At 35.3% G+C, this 16,422-nt stretch overlaps 1 protein-coding gene across 6 annotated transcripts in view; it reads right to left on the minus strand.

Moving 5' to 3' along the window:
• PKN2 (protein kinase N2) overlaps window positions 1-16,422 on the minus strand; it is a 151,893-nt gene that overhangs the window by 68,722 nt on the left and 66,749 nt on the right. For all 6 annotated transcript variants that reach the window (XM_001145367.5, XM_063816924.1, XM_016921959.4 and 3 more), the window contains exon 3: window positions 6,482-6,636. In XM_001145367.5, coding sequence (XP_001145367.1) covers window positions 6,482-6,636 — 155 coding nt within the window. The remainder of the gene's footprint in view (window positions 1-6,481; window positions 6,637-16,422) is intronic.

Raw genomic sequence — 16,422 nt, forward strand, 5'->3', positions numbered from 1 at the left:
TTTGGATATTATCTATCACAGGCAATATACAGTTATTACATATCAGTTTTATGTTTTCAGGCATTCAATGGAATTTTTATTAAGCACATAATATGTACAAGGGAAGAGATAAGGCTGGAGTACATGGACTGGTTTACATATTGGAGAAATCTGACTTTTATGTTGATACAAATTTTGGGAAAGTTTTTACATATATTAGGTTGAACTACATGAAAATGCCAGTGTCTGATTTTGAACTAAAAAAACAGCAATTTTATATGGCTCAACCTAACACACTAAAGTAATGAACTATTAGTAATTGGCACTCTATAATGCTGGTAATTGTATTTGGAATAAATATTTTACAATTATAAGAATAACTAAAAAATTATACTACTTTCAAATTATGTTTTTTATTTTACAAAAAAATAACACTTTGTTTTGCAAGCTATAGTGGGACATTACAACACATTACATCACACAGAAAACTTTCAAATAAGCCAATCATTGTTCTTATTAGTACCATCTAGGTAATAAATAGGCCAATCATTCTTATTTTTTTCATTATGTATTTATGTTAAAGTAACATATAGGAAGTAAGCCATAAATTACATGCCAGACCCAGTGAAAACACAAATATTAATCAATCAGAATGTTATCCTATGAAGCTTATAATTTGCTAGAAGACATATAAATGATTATTATATGCACTAGGAAGTTAAAAGTAGCTGAAGAAAATTCCAAAGAAATGTGGAATCAGGCCAGGGATGGTGGCTCATGCCTGTAATCCCAGCACTTTGGGAGGCCAAGGCTGGGGGATCATCTAAGGTCAGGAGTTCGAGACCAGCCCAGCCAACATGGTGAAACCCTGCCTCTACCAAAAATACAAAAAATTACCCAGGCATGGTGGTGCCCACTTGTAATCCCAGCTACTCAGGAGGCTGAGGCACGAGAATCACTTGAACCTGGGAGGTGGAGGCTGCAGTGAGCCAAGATTACACCACTGCACTCCAGCCTGGGTGACAACCTGGGCGACAGAGTGAGACCCTGTCTCCAAAAACAAACAAACAAAAAAGTGGAATCAATTTTAGTTAAGGGAATCCAGAAAGGTTTCCTGAGTCATTATAATAAATAAGTCTGGAATATGTCAAGACTGGAGAATTTCTCATGTTAAGTGCTTTTACAACGACGACGACGACGACAACAACAACAACAACAACAACAACAACAACAACAACAACAACAACAACACTTCCACTACAACAACAACTTAACCACTTCCACTAAAGAACTCAAGGGTACTTTTGGAAGTAACTTGATTGTCGTGGTGGTATCACACATGCATACATATGTATAGAAACGTCCAAATTAATTGAAATGTATAACTAAATATGTGCAACTTTTTTCTATATCAATTAGATCTCAAAGCTTAAACAGGCAATACTGGAGGATTGGCGGTTGGAGGGACCTGGATGGACAGTCTGGTATATCCATATGTGGAGGCTTGGGGAACACTTAAAACCGATGCAAGATGCTAGTAAGAACCCCAAATTTTAATTAATACCTTGGTTTACTGCCTGAATATATAAACAGGAGACATGTCTTTTTTTTTTTTTGAGATGAAGTCTCAAAAACTCCTGGGTTCAAGTGATTCTATAAACAGGAGACAAGGCTGGGCACGGTAGCTTATGCCTGTAATCCTAGCACTTTGGGAGGGCCAGGCGGGCGGATCACTTGAGGTCAGGAGCTCAAGACCAGCCTGGCCAACATGGCGAAACCCCATCTCTACTAGCAATACAAAAAAGTAGCCAGGCATAGTGGTGTGCGTCTTTAATTCCAGCTACACAGGAGGCAGGCTGAGGCAGAAGAATCACTTGAATTTGGGAGGCGGAGGTTGCAGTGAGCCAATTGCGCCACTGCACTTGAGCCTAGGCGACAGAGCGAGACTCTGTCTCAAAAACAAAACAAAACAAAACAAAACAACAATAACAACAAAAAACAGGAGGCATGTCTTTAACATGTCTTATCAAGCCCCCAGAGATCATTCCAAAGGACAAAACAAAAACAAACACAACCAATGATGCTGCTTAAAGCCACACTACCAAATAAAGAAATGGCAAGCTATACTACTTATGTAACGGGGTAAAATAACTGCATCCCATTCCTCAGATCCTTGTGCTGACAATAAAAATAGTTAGTCATAAAAGGGATAATATGAAAATAATTATAGTACACACAGGTATGAAATAAGAAAAAGAACAATGTGTAAATTATGGGCCAGAGGAAGATAAATGGCCATAAATGGGCAGCGAAGCGATATCCATTGTTTTAACAGATACTTACTGAGTATTTGTAGCAAACTATTTCAATGTAGTATTGTTTCAGGATTGAAGATAGGGTGATAACCAAGATAATGTCTCTGCCTGCATGAAATTTATATTCTAATGCTGAAAACTGATGATAAATTGATCACATAAATTGTAATTTAAGGTGGTGGTAATGCAATGAAGGGTTAAGAAGAGACAGAGGTTGCTATTTATCTTAGGATAGTAGTGAAGAGCTTGCTGAGGTGGTAGCATCCAAGTAGATGACTTAATGAATGAGAAAGCCACAAAAGTACTTGGGAGAATAGATACCTAGGCAAAGATATAGCAAGTGCAAAAGCCCTGAGGTAAGAGTGTGCTTGCTATGTTTAAGGGATAGAAAAGAAGCTAGAGTAGCTAGAGTGTAATGAGAGAGGAAGGTGTTTTAGAAGATGAGGTCAGAAGCTATAGATTTCCAGAGTCAGAATAAGAATTTTGGATTTTGTCCTAAGTATGAGGGAAAACCATTGGAGGGTTTTGAAGCAGGAGGGTGAAAATATCTGACAAATTTAAAAAGGACAGCTCTGATTATAACATGCACAAGGGTAATAATTTAATCATGTAGAATCCAATAACCAGAGTTCTGTTGACAATTTTTACTGCCAAACTGAATTAATCATCCCTGTCCCTAAATTTGCTCCCCCTCATGAATTCTCTATCATTATAAAGGGCACCATAATTCATCAGTCTATCCACATAACCGATCTAAGAATAATCTTTAACTCTGCCTCCTTCCTCATATCCAAGATACCAAAAGTATGACTCTTATCTTCACTGTTTTCACTGCTGTTACAAGAGAAAGGAAGCTATTTAACCTGGACTACTGCAAAAAAACTACTTAAACTTACTGCTTGCATAAATGACCTTCTTTAATTCTTTAAGTCTGAGGAGGATGGATGTGAACTTTCTTTTTTTTTTTTTGAGATGGAGTTTTGCTTTTGTTGCCCAGGCTGGAGTGCAATGGCACGATCTTGGCTCACCACAACCTCTGCCTCCCAGGTTCAAGTGATTCTCTTGCCTCAGTCTCCCAAGTAGCTGGGATTACAGGCACGCACCCCCATGCCCAGCTAATTTTGTATTTTTAGTAGAGACAGGATTTCTCCATGTTGGTCAGGCTGGTCTCTAACTCCCGACCTCAGCTGATCCACCTGCCTCGGCCTTCCAAAGTGCTGGGATTACAGGCGTGAGTCACCACACGTGGCCGGATGGATGTGAACTTTCTAAACTTGAAATCTGATTGTGTCTTTTCCCTGCTAAAAGGAGCTCCCTGCTTTCAGCAGCTCCATCTATCTTTTAAGGTAATCACAACTGCTTAATTCTGTGCAAATACCATATAACCTGGCTTGTCTTTCAGTTATGTTATACCTCTCACTATGCCTCACCCACTTAAAACTCCACTGGTGGGGAAGGGAAAGAAGCCCTACTGGAATCACCTGGAGAACTTTTCCCAAACAAAATGAATGTCTTTCTGGAGATTCAGATTTGTTTCCCTATGGCTTTTAATTGAAAATGACTACTAGAGTTGACAACTCTTACTATCAGAAGTACATTCTACCTACCCTCAGATATGTCAGGTAAGAAATACACCAAGAACTTGTACTATAGCCACACCAAATCACTTTCATTCCTCAGAACAAGCCAGGCTATTCCACAGTTCCTTACTGTGTATATACTGCATTCACCCACAACACCATCCCTAAAAAGTAATTTTTTATTAAATGCCAAATCATTTTTCAAATATCGTACTAAAACTTAAAAGATTTTATTGGCAGTTAAATGATTATTCTCCATTGTGCTTCCAAAGTCAGTCAAACAAATCACTATTACACACTTTAACTATTTACATGTGATATATCTCCTTTTAAGATAGTGGGTCTCTTAAAAGCAGGATATTATATATTGAGTACCTGCTATGTAATAAGGTACCATCTTTATTACACTTATACCCCAGAGCCGAGCATAATGGCTATCAAACTTTTAACAAAATCCTTAATGAATAAATTAATATTCCACATAATTTCAATTTATAATTTTCCCTAATCTAAAACGATGTACTCTGACCCTCTGAGAAGTTTAAAGATGAAAAATAAAAACAGTTAAGGTGGAATCTAGACAGAAATAACTGGCAGGCCTATCTCAGAGGCAATAGTAGTTGCAAATAGGCTTTCGACCTCCATTTGAGTCTTCCTCAAATTAATAAATCTAATTAAAAATAAAAAGCTATGCAAAATTGACATATTTGTTTTAACAGGATGCTCACAGCCTTGTTCACTTTGGATCTGTGGTTGTTTTAGGTTATCTATTTGTTTTACTTTTAATATGTCCATAACTCTGTTCAACTTAGAGCAGTGGTTCGTAATCTTTTGTGGATTAAAGACTACTTTGAGAATAAGGTGTAACCTACAGCCCTTTCATCCATACAACTATCAACATACACACTTGCTTTTCCTATAACTTCAAAGGGTTCATAAACCCCTCAAACTAATCCATCCACCCCAGATTTAAAAACTTTACTCTACAGGGCAGTAGCTGGGTTAATTTAATTTAAAAATGCTCAGTATAATGTGCTAAAATCGCAGTTCCAGGAACAAAGTATTTACTTAAAAAAAAGGTCAAAATAACATTTTATAAAAATATAAAATCCCCAAAACTAAATGTCAGTGCTAAAAATAACAGCACAAAAAATAACTCTATCATCCGATAACAAATGTTCAAAGTTAGTGAAATAATATCCTATCAAATATCACATCATAAGTAAATAGGAACAAATACATTTCTCTAAAAGTAACAAAAAATTCTTTTAAAATATAACATAAAATCTAATGTTCATAATTAACCTTAAAACATTTATAGAAAGTACACATTTCTCTCTTTTTGGTAACTTCCCTAATGTCTTTTTTTTTTTTTTTTTTAAAGAGACAGGGTCTCGCTATATTGACCAGGCTGATTTCGAACTCCTGGCCTCAAGGAATCCTCCTGCCTCAGCCTCCCAGAGTTCTAGGTATACAGGTGTGAGCCACCAGGCCTAGTCTCAAATTTCATTTGGGGTGAGTAGCTAGGATGCATGATTAAGAAAAAAAATATTTCCCTCTGATTTCAAATTCTTTCTAAACTGAAACAAAAAAAGAAATATGTAAGAACTTTTATTAAGAAATTATTTTTAAAATATCTACTAAAATAAAAAAATTGATTTCCAGAGATAAAAATATTTAAAATACATGAGTTGAAAGTAAAAAGGTACATTTTATATCTTTCTCAGAATTTCTGGAAATTATTAAAACTATAGAACCTTAGGCTGAAGAGAACCTTGAGGATAATCTGGTTCAGTGGCTCACAACATTTTTTTTGCTGCATTATACCTAACAACAAGGACATGTTCTTATTACTAAGAATTGCTCCCCATAACACTGATTTTCAGTTAGGAGTTATATGCCCATACCAGATCTCCAAGAATGCACAGGTCTAGGCCAAGCAATTATTGATGACGCCAAAATGTCCCATCTTTTCATTGGCCCTCTCCCAAACACTTGGGAGAGTGGTCTATAATGTGGAAAACTCATTACAGACTAAATTCTTTTAGATAATTTCTTTTTAAATAATTTTAGATTTACGGAAAAGTTGCAGATATGGAAAGCTCCTGTGTATCCTTTACCCATAAGGTAAAATTTTTGATTAACTGGGTCTTGGTAGGAATAAACAATTTTTAAAATGTTACCTAAAAAAACAAAAAAAACAACAACAAAGAAAAACATGTTTCCAAATTCTTTTATCCATTCTTTCAAATTCTGAGGTCAAAATGATTTCAGATGTCATAATATAGTGTTTAAACAGTGAAATTACCAATTAAAAGCACAAAAATGTGAAAAAAACAGCACTAAACACATCCTAAAAAGGATACTTTTTAGTGTACCATAGCTTAAGAAGGCAAAATCACCTCGTTCGACCTCAGCTGGAAACAAGCATGTCATATAATTCAAATTTCCCCTGCTCCATGCATGTACACAAATGACTGCCAAAGTACCATGCCACCAGTACTGATGTTGGAGTTACTAATAAATTTTATTGAATAGGTAAATTTATAACTATGGAATCTGCAAATAATGACTGACTATATAGTTACATTTATTAACTACACTTACCTTTGAAGATCCATTTGAATACATCTGTATCATATTCTCTGCACCTTGTTTTACTTTAAGTTCTATATCCAATTGTTTTTGTAGGGCCTTCAATCTATTGTTGCTAGTAGAACAACGAGGGTCATTATTTGGAGTATCTGGAGTCCTTGGGCAATCTGTAAATAAAATATTGTTAAAATTACTTATTAGAATGAATTGCTGCTTAAAATTGGAAGTTAATATTTTTCAAATAAACAGCATTTTTCAAACTTTGAGATGAGCCTAAATGAAATCTCCTTATACTTATAGATAATCCATGAATTCAACCAATTCATGCAAAAAAAAAAAAAAAAAAAAAAAACGTATCTGAGTTGCAAGACTACTTCCCAGGGTAGATTCCACTTAAAATATAAAAGTGATTATATTAAGTCTGAAACTCAATTAGATGATTGTCCGTGGTTTCTCCAACACTATTATTTTTAAGTCAACTTGACTAGTCTATCCAATAATTAAACTAAATTTCCTACTATAACCTCATTAGCTGGAGAATAAAGCATATTCAAACATGATAACAAATTCAATTAAGGTAATTCTTTTTAAAGAGAACTAAGGGTATCTGAAATACAGTGCTAGCAATGCTTCAAAAATATTGATCCACTGATATCAAATTGATGCAGGGCAGAAGGCGGTTACAGAGGGATGAAAAATTCAAGTCCATAGCCTCGCATAAAGGATACTGTGTTGCTTCTATTTAAAAAACAAAAATAAAACTTTACAGAATAACTTAGGGAGGAGTCCCTTCTCAATTTTCTCGGATAGTTTCCACAGAAATGGTACCAGCTCTTCTTTGCACATCTGGTAGAATTTGGCTATGAAACCCTCTGGTTCTGGGCTTTTTTGGTTGGTAGGCTATTCAATTTTGGAGCTTGTTTTTGGTCAGTTCAGGGGTTCTATTTCTTCCTGGCTCAGTCTTGGGAGGTTGTATGTGTCCAGGAATTCATCCATTTCTTCTAGATTTTCTAGTTTATATGCACAGAGGTGTTCCTAATATTCTCTGAAGCAATTGCAACAAAAGTAAAAATTGACAAATGGGATCTAATTAAATTAAAGAGGTTCTACACAGCAAAAGAAACTATCAACAGAGTAAACAGACAACCTACAGAATGGGAGTAAAATATGTGCACAAACTACACATCTGACAAAGGTCTAATATCAGCATCCATGATGAACTTAACAAGGAAAAAATAACCCCACTGAAAAGTGGGCAAAGGACATGAACAGATACTTTTGAAAAGACATACATGTGGCCAACATGCACATTAAAAAAAGCTCAACATCACTGGTCATTAGAGAAATGCAAATCAAAATCACAATGAGATACTATCTGACATCAGTCAGAATGGTTTTTCTTTTTGAGACAGAGTCTTGCTCTGTCACCCAGCCTGGAGTGCAGTGGCACCATCTTGGCTCACTGCAACCTCTGCCTCCCAGGTTCAAGCGATTCTCCTGCCTCAGCCTCCTGAATAGCTGGGATTACAGGCATACGCCACCATGCCTGGCTAATTTTTGTATTTTTAGTACAGGCGGAGTTTCACCATGTTGGTCAGGCTGCTCTCAAACTCCTGACCTCGTGATCTGCCCGCCTTGGCCTCCCAAAGTGCTGGGATTACAGGCGTAAGCCACTGCACCTGGCTCAGAATGGCTATTATTAAAAAGTCAAAAAATAACAGAGGCTAGCGAGAATGCAGGGAAAAAGCAATGCTTATACACTGTTGGTGGGAGTGTAAATTAGTTCAACCATTTTGGAAGACAGTGTGGAGATTCCACAAAGACCAAAAGACAGAAATACCGTTCGACCCAGCAATCCCATTACTGGGTATATACCCAAAGCAATATAAATCGTTCTATCATAAAGACACATACATGTGTATATTCATTGTAGTACTATTCACAATAGCAAAGACATGGAATCAACCTAAATGCCCAGCAATGACAGACTGAATAAAGAAAATGTGATACACACACACACACACCATGGAATATTATGCAGCCATTAAAAAAAGAGAGATCATGTCCTCTGCAGGAACATGGATGGAGCTGGAGGCTATTATCCTTAGCAAACTAATGCAGGAACACAAAACCAAATACCACATGTTCTTTCTTATAAGTGGGAGCTAAATGATGGGAACACATGGACACATAGAGGAGAACAACAGTCACTGGGGGCCTATTGGAGTGTGGATTGTGGGAGGAGGGAGAGGAACATGAAAAACAACTATTGAGTACTAGGCTTAATACCTGGGTGACAAAATAATCTGTATAATAAAACCCCAAGACACAAGTTTACTTATATAACAAATCTTCACGGGTACCCTTAAACTTAAAATAAAAGTTAAAAAAAAAGCATAATATGTTGTTTTATAGGTTTCTATGATTTTAGGAATGGGAATATTTTCAAAATCTGTGTTAGTAAAGTCCCTAAAAACTCAAAACATGTGCCATTTAAAGATGAATTTCATGGAAATAAATTTGTCCTAGAGTAAAATAAAAATGGGAACTATTAATACATAAATCATTTATAAATCAATGCCTGCAGATTTTGAAAATTATCATTTTCCAAGTAAATAATTTTCATTTTGCAGAAATAAATAAATAAAACTTCAGAAAGAACCATCTAGTTATTCCGGATAATCCATTATTATTGAAACACTTCTTTCTTTCTTTTTTTTTTTTTTTTTTTTTTGAGATAGTCTCACTCTGTCGCCCAGGTTGTAGTGCAGTGGTGCGATTTCGGCTCACTGCAACCTCCGCCTCCTGGGTTCAAGCAATTCTCTGCCTCAGCCTCCCGAGTAGCTAGTGTTACAGGCGCCTGCCACCACGCCCGGCTAATTTTTTGTATTTTTAGTAGAGACGGGGTTTCACCATCTTGGCCAGGCTAGTCTTGAACTCCTGACCTCATGATCCACCTACCTCAGCCTCCCAAAGTGCTGGGATTACAGGTGTGAGCCACCACGCCCAGCCTGTTGGAACACTTACCTTGAATCTAAAATTCTTCATATTTTAAGTTTAGTGTTTTGTATTTTTATCCACACCAGGTCCCTTTACTTCTATAAAAGCTAGAAGACTAGGGTACTACCCTGGTTCAGGTGATAAGTAACTTGGTCATGACTGGAAAACTGCCTAAACTGCAAGTTACTTTACCTTTGTGCTTCAATGTTCCCTTCACTCCTCTACAATATAAGATGGTGTGACTAACCATTTTAATGAATGTATTTCATATTGTTTTATATTCCCTTTAAAAAATTCACTAATTCAACACATGCAGTTATAATTTGTTAATTAATCTAAAAATATAGATATTAAGGCTGAGGCAGCAGAATCACTTAAGGCCAGGAGTTTGAGACCAGCCTGGGCAACCAAGTCAGACACTGTTTCTAAAATAAATAGATAAATAAATAAATAATAGAGATACTAGGCTAGGATGTAAAATAATAGTGCTTTAGTTAATGATATCTGTGCAAACACATGTATGTGTGCATATAAATCCTTAAAATAACCTTTTGAGACAGATATTATCCATACTTTACATATCAGGAAACAGGCAAAGCCACACAATTAACTGAGTTCAATTCAGGAAAGGTTTCTATTCTAACTGAATTCCCCAAATTACAAATGGGCTGCTCCAAAAAACTGATATAAAATGTAGGTAAGTTTTCAAATCAAATCACAAAAGAGCAACTTAGTATATATCTAGTATAGTGGTTGAGGCTGCCCAGGTTTGAGTCTCAGTTTTGGTACTGAGATTCAGTACAAACCATGTAATACAGGGTAAGGTACTTCACAGCTCTGTGCCTTATTTTCTTCATGTGTTAAATAGTGAAAACATCATGTACCTCACAGGATTATAGTGAAGATTAAATAAATTATGTGTACAGAGCTTAGAAACAGGTGTGGTACATAGTAAATATGCAATAAATATTAACCAGCAGTACCCACTGTAGAAAGTGTATCTCTGTTAAGTCCATAATTGAACTACACATTATAACAATGACTGAACAGTTCAGATCTGGGAACATTTTAATTTTCTTTCTCTTTTTGGATAAATGATATCAGAATCTTGTAAGAAGTGTAAATTACACAGAATTTGGTATATAAAGATAGCTTATAGTAGGCACATTTTTTACAGAACTGGAATGCATTCAGAATAGAAGGCCCTTAGTTGAGAAGAGTATGAAAATGTGTTGTCTGTAAAACAGTTGATGGTGTATTTAGCCTAGGATGAGAAGGATAAATGATTCCTGTCTAAACATTTAAATATTTGTCTATGAAAGCTGTCCACTTACTATTCCCCCACAAGACAGAGAATTAGAACCAATGAGTAAAAAGGTAGGAAGGGCAAAAATTTTGTCGCAACATAAATTCCTTATGTTTTGGGTTATCTAACAATAAAATGGCTTGTCTTAAAATGCAATAAAGTCTCATCTCTGGAAACACTTATACAAAAGGATTACAATTTGTTAGAGATACTATATAATAGATTCTTAAACATTACAGCAGGTTGTACTAAGATATTGAAATATCCGGCCGGGCATGGTGGCTTACACCTGTAATCTCAGCACTTTGGGAGGCCGAGGCAGGTGGAGATCAAGACCATCCTGGCCAACATGGTGAAACCCCGTCTCTACTAAAAATACAAAAATTAGCTGGGTGTGGTGGCACACGTCTGTAGTCCCAGATACTCGGGAGGCTGAGCAGGAGAACTGCTTGAACCCAGGAGGTGGAGGTTGCTGTGAGCGGAGATTGCGCCACTGCACTCCAGCCTGGTGACAGAGCGAGACTCCATCTCAAAAAAAAAAAAAAAAAGATATACCAATTGATCTGATAGTTTGTGAATTTGTAAAAATACTACATAACACTGTTCTTAAGGAAAAGTATGTCCTCAGTTTTAATAACAATTACAGGAATATAAGAAATAAGAAAATGGTTAAGAACCAGGGCTCTGAGGTCAGAATGCCTGGGTTAAAATCCTGTGGTTACTACTCATTGGTATGGTCTTGATTATATACTTACTTAACATCTCTGTGCTACGGTTTCCTTAGCCACAAATTGACGGTTACTGTAAAAATAAAGCCTATATAGTGCTCAGGTCGATGCTTAAAATGTAATAAGGGCTCAATAATATTACAAGTCAGGGCTCAGCTAAGTAGCCAGTATTTCTGCTCATTTAATCTTCACAAGAAGTCATAAAGGTTTGCAATGTAACTTCATTTTACAAATAAAAAAATCTGAAACTTAGAGAATTTATTGCAAAGGTCACAAAAGTGTACACCTATGCAGAAATTTAACCTTAAATGTCTTATATAAAGTAAACTTTATAAAGTTCACTTTTTTCCCCAATTAGAAATCAGAGAAACACTGCTGTCATCCTTGCATTTCATCTATTTTCCCCTTTAACCTGCTTTCCTACACACTGCTTTTCTTCTCTCCAATTTTCTTCCTTGTACGTTAAATTTGAGCATTATAAAACATACAGTTGCCAGTATATTTCTTAAACTCTTTCTCATAGTGAAACATATTTCAAAACAAGGAAAACTAGAACTCCCTACTCCCCATTAATACTCTTCACCATTCAAAAATTTTTTTAAAAACTCTATAAAATGGTAATTATTTTTCTACTCTAACAACTGCCTTTACATTACAAAAAGAGGTGAATCTACTCTTAAATACATACTTTGCTGGCTAAAGAAACTAAACCCCATGATTACAACAAAAAACAAATTTCCATTTGCTGCATATATTGCTAATATTACTGAAAAAGTATTTTCGGGGGTATTATAAGAAATTATGCTTGCTTCTAACCTTCTAAACATTATAATACAATTCAAAATGTATGTTATACAAATTCAATAAACTTGCTTTAATGTTTACATTTTAGATCAAAGAGATTTTAGGCATGTCTGGGTTACAGTAGACAATGCACTAGAGTTAAGCCCATAAAGTTGCATCTTTACATACATTTAGCCAATATAAATTGTTGTGCTTTAAGATGGAACGCAGACAAGACTAATTCCTCCACCAAAATATTTTTAATAGCCACATCTACCAAATACAGTCCCAACTTCACGGTTAGGCATTAAAGGTCTTGTGCTATCTAGCTCCAAGCTAATTCTCCACTACTATTTTTCCTTGTCAAATTCTGTGTTCAAAACCTTTCTAATAAAATGCGATTGTTTTCTTCAATACTATTGTTAGTTTAGGCATTACTTTCTCCAGAAAACCTTCCCTAACCATTCTCTAGTCTAACATGTCTTCAAAGTATACTTTCGTCCCTCCACTGAAATGTGTACTACACTGTATTATAATGATCTGTTTTCACATCTGTTTTTCCTCTGCGACTATAAGCATCTTGAGGGCTAAGATTTGTTCTTAGACTGAGTTTAGTAGCAGACCAGACACAGAAAAATAGCAGATTAATACTGAAAAATAGCTAAGTTTTTTAAAAAGAGAAAGAGAGGAAAAATGAGACATAAAGAGACACAGAAAAAAAAAAATAAGCTCCAATATATCTTACGGTGTTTCGGAAGAAAATAGTGATTTGAAGACAATACATAAAGAGATAATGACTATCATCTTTTAAGAACTAATAAAAATGCCAATCCATAGATTCAAGATACCCAATCAACCCCAAGCATAAACATATAGGGGAAAAAAGTCCACACTTGGACACATCATGGTAAAACTTCAGAACATCAAAGACAAAGTCTTCACAGCAGTCAGAGAAGGGTACCTTCAAAGGAATTACAGTTAAATTTATGGCAGTTTTCAGCAACAACACTGAAAGCTGGAAGAAGGTGAAATGACAGCTACTTTATGTTAAAAGACACAACTGCCTCCTTAAATTGCGATATGGTTTGGATCTGTGTCCCTGCCCCAATCTCATGTCAAACTAGGTTCCCCAGTGTTGAACATGAGGCCTGGCGGGAGGTGACCGGATCATGGGTGTGGGTCTTTAATGAGCGGTTTAGCACCATCCCCTTGGTGCTGTTCTCACAATAGTGAGATCTGGTTGTTTAAAAGTGTGTAGCCCCTCCCACTCTCTCTCTCGCTCCTGCTCCAACCATGTAAGACGGGTTTGCTTCTCTTTTGCCTTCCACCATGACTGAAAGTTTTCTGAGGCCTCCCCAGAAGCCAAGCAGATGCCAGCATCATGTTTCCTGTACAGCCTGTGGAACCATAAGCCAATTAAAGCTCTTTTCTTTATAAATTACCCAGTCTCGGGTATTTCTTTACAGCAGTGCGAGAATAGACTAATAAAGATTGTATATATCCAATGAAAATATCTTTCAACAATGAAGACAAAATAAAAACATTATCAGACAAAGATGAAAGTGTTTTTCACAGACTTATTAAAAATTTAAAAATGCGAAAGGATGTATTCTGGGAAGAAGAAAAGTGATTCTAATTGGTAGGTCAAAAAAGAAATAACGAAGAACAGATAAAGTGGCTTAGAGTTGAGTGATTTTAAAGGACCACTATATAAACAAATAAAAAAGTCATGAAGGGCTTTTTAAAAAATATAATTACAATGGCAAAAACTGCAATTACTTTTGCACCAAACTAGTAAGACAGTAAAATATAAGCTAGGGTGTAGGCAAATAAAAGCATTCTAAGGAGTTCGAATTGTCTGAGAGATAAAAATAGCAATTAGACTACTGCCTTTGATAAGTATGCATGATGTACTATCTAAATGAATCAATTTCCAAAACAATCGAACTTTTAATAATTGATTCTTAAAAAATAGTCTAAAAATGACAAGAAAGAAAAAGAAACATTAAAGGCACAAAATAAGATACTAAATATAAACCCAAATGTAATAGTAATCATTTAAATAGGCTAAATGATCCAGGTAAAAGAGATTATTAGACAAGGTAAAAACAAATGAATAAAATAAATCCAACTATATGCTATTTTAAGAAACATATTTAAAACATGATACAGAAAAGCTGAAAGTAAGGAAATGGAAGAAAGGTATTCCACACAATCACTAACCTCAACCCACAACCTATATTAATAACAGACAAAAGATACTTTAAGGCAAAAAATACTTCAAGACAGAAAGATTACAGGTAAGTCATTTCATTTTAATAGAAGGTTCAATTCACCAGAAATATGCATCAATTCTAAATGTGTAGGTGTTCAATTACGTGGAACAAAATAAAGAAAAAACTGGCAAATTTTTAAAAAATATAGCAAATCTGCATTCCACGAAATTTTAATACTGACAGTTCCAGCACAATTACAAATCACAAAGCTCAATCAGAAAAAAATTCACCACGAATGAGAAAAAAATTAGAGGACTAGCCTTGTAAAGATTTTACTTACTGTATTTATCCTATACAGATTGTGAAATAAGTATGTTAAATATGTAAAGCTAAATGCAAGGGGTATCAACTGGGACAAGAGACTATCCAAAATTACCAAGATTAACAAAATAGAAGCTCTAGCATTAAAAAAATGTAATAACAAAATTAGAAACACAATATTTGATAAAGAGTAAGTTTGATACAGGTGAAGAAACTATTCAAGAAATGGAGATAGATTTGAAGAAATTAATATGCATCTAAAGTTCCCAAAAAACTACGTAGAAGGAAAACAGGAGGTACAACATTCAAAGGGACAGAGGCTAACAATTTCCCATAATTGATGAAATACATACATTTCAGATTTAAGAAACCCAACAAATCCCAAGCAAATCAAATGAAATGAAATCTACGCCATTATACTCCAAGTCCAGAACACTGAAGACAAAGGATATCTTAAAAGAAACTAGATGATCTACATGGCTTCAACCATGAGACTGGCAGCTGTTTCCTCAACAAGAGTAGAATCCAGACAACCACGAAATAACAGTTTCTAAGTGCTGAAAGAAAATAGATGTCAACTTAGAATTGTATATAAAGGGGAAATCGTCTTTCTAAAGTATCTACTGTACTTTAGGAAGTACAAGAAAAAATCATTCTAGAAGGTAGGTCTGAGAAGCATGAAGAAATAGTGAACAAAGAAAATGATCAGCATGTGGGTAATTATAAACCAACAATGACTGTATAGAATGTTTAGATCTAATTTGTGGAACTGAAGCTAAAATGATATAAATAGAACATGGCCAACAATAGCATGTAAGTATTCTAAGTTTATTACATAATATAGAAAGGTGATTTGCCATTCAATAATCTAGTTGACAAACAAACTATACAAGTTATTTTGGACAGAGGGAACTTAATACAGGGAACTAGTTATATCATATACAGCCAAGCATTATGCAAAGGACAACCCTGTGTACAAGTGGCAGAATTCCTCTTCTCAAAGAGGTTAGAGTCAGGTGTGTGTGTGTGTGTGTGTGTGTATATGTGTAAATATATAATGTATGTATATATAAAAGGGACACCTTGTATGTACCTGTATGTATGTGTGTCTACACATACCAGAGTGTATGTGTGTATATATGAACATTTTCAAACATACTGCAAAGTTGAATTTTACACTGAGCACCTATATACCCATCACCTAGATTCTGCTAATCTACACACACACACGTGCCTAAGTATAGAGAGGTAAAAAGAGAGGTAAAAAAAGAAAACATAGGGATAGGGGAAAAAAATTAGAGCTGGGATTAGTAGCAGAAAAAGTTGAAATAATAGAGGCAGATGCCAGACCATTTGAAAGGCATCTCTACCATGCTACAAATTTGTACTGTATTCTGTAGCAAATGAAGATCCATTGGAAAGTTTAAATCAAGAAACTAACAGCACTGAATCCGAATTCTAGATTTAAAAAAATGCTGGCAGCAGTGTTTACATTAAATTAAAGAAATACTGAACTTGTATGCTGTGGCAATAAAGATGAAGAAGAGATACAGATTTGAGACCTATTATCAGAGGTAGAATCTATAAGGCTTGGCGACT

The sequence above is a fragment of the Pan troglodytes genome, chromosome 1 (assembly GCF_028858775.2).
Source record: "Pan troglodytes isolate AG18354 chromosome 1, NHGRI_mPanTro3-v2.0_pri, whole genome shotgun sequence".
In the NCBI taxonomy this organism is placed as follows: Eukaryota; Metazoa; Chordata; class Mammalia; order Primates; family Hominidae; genus Pan; species Pan troglodytes.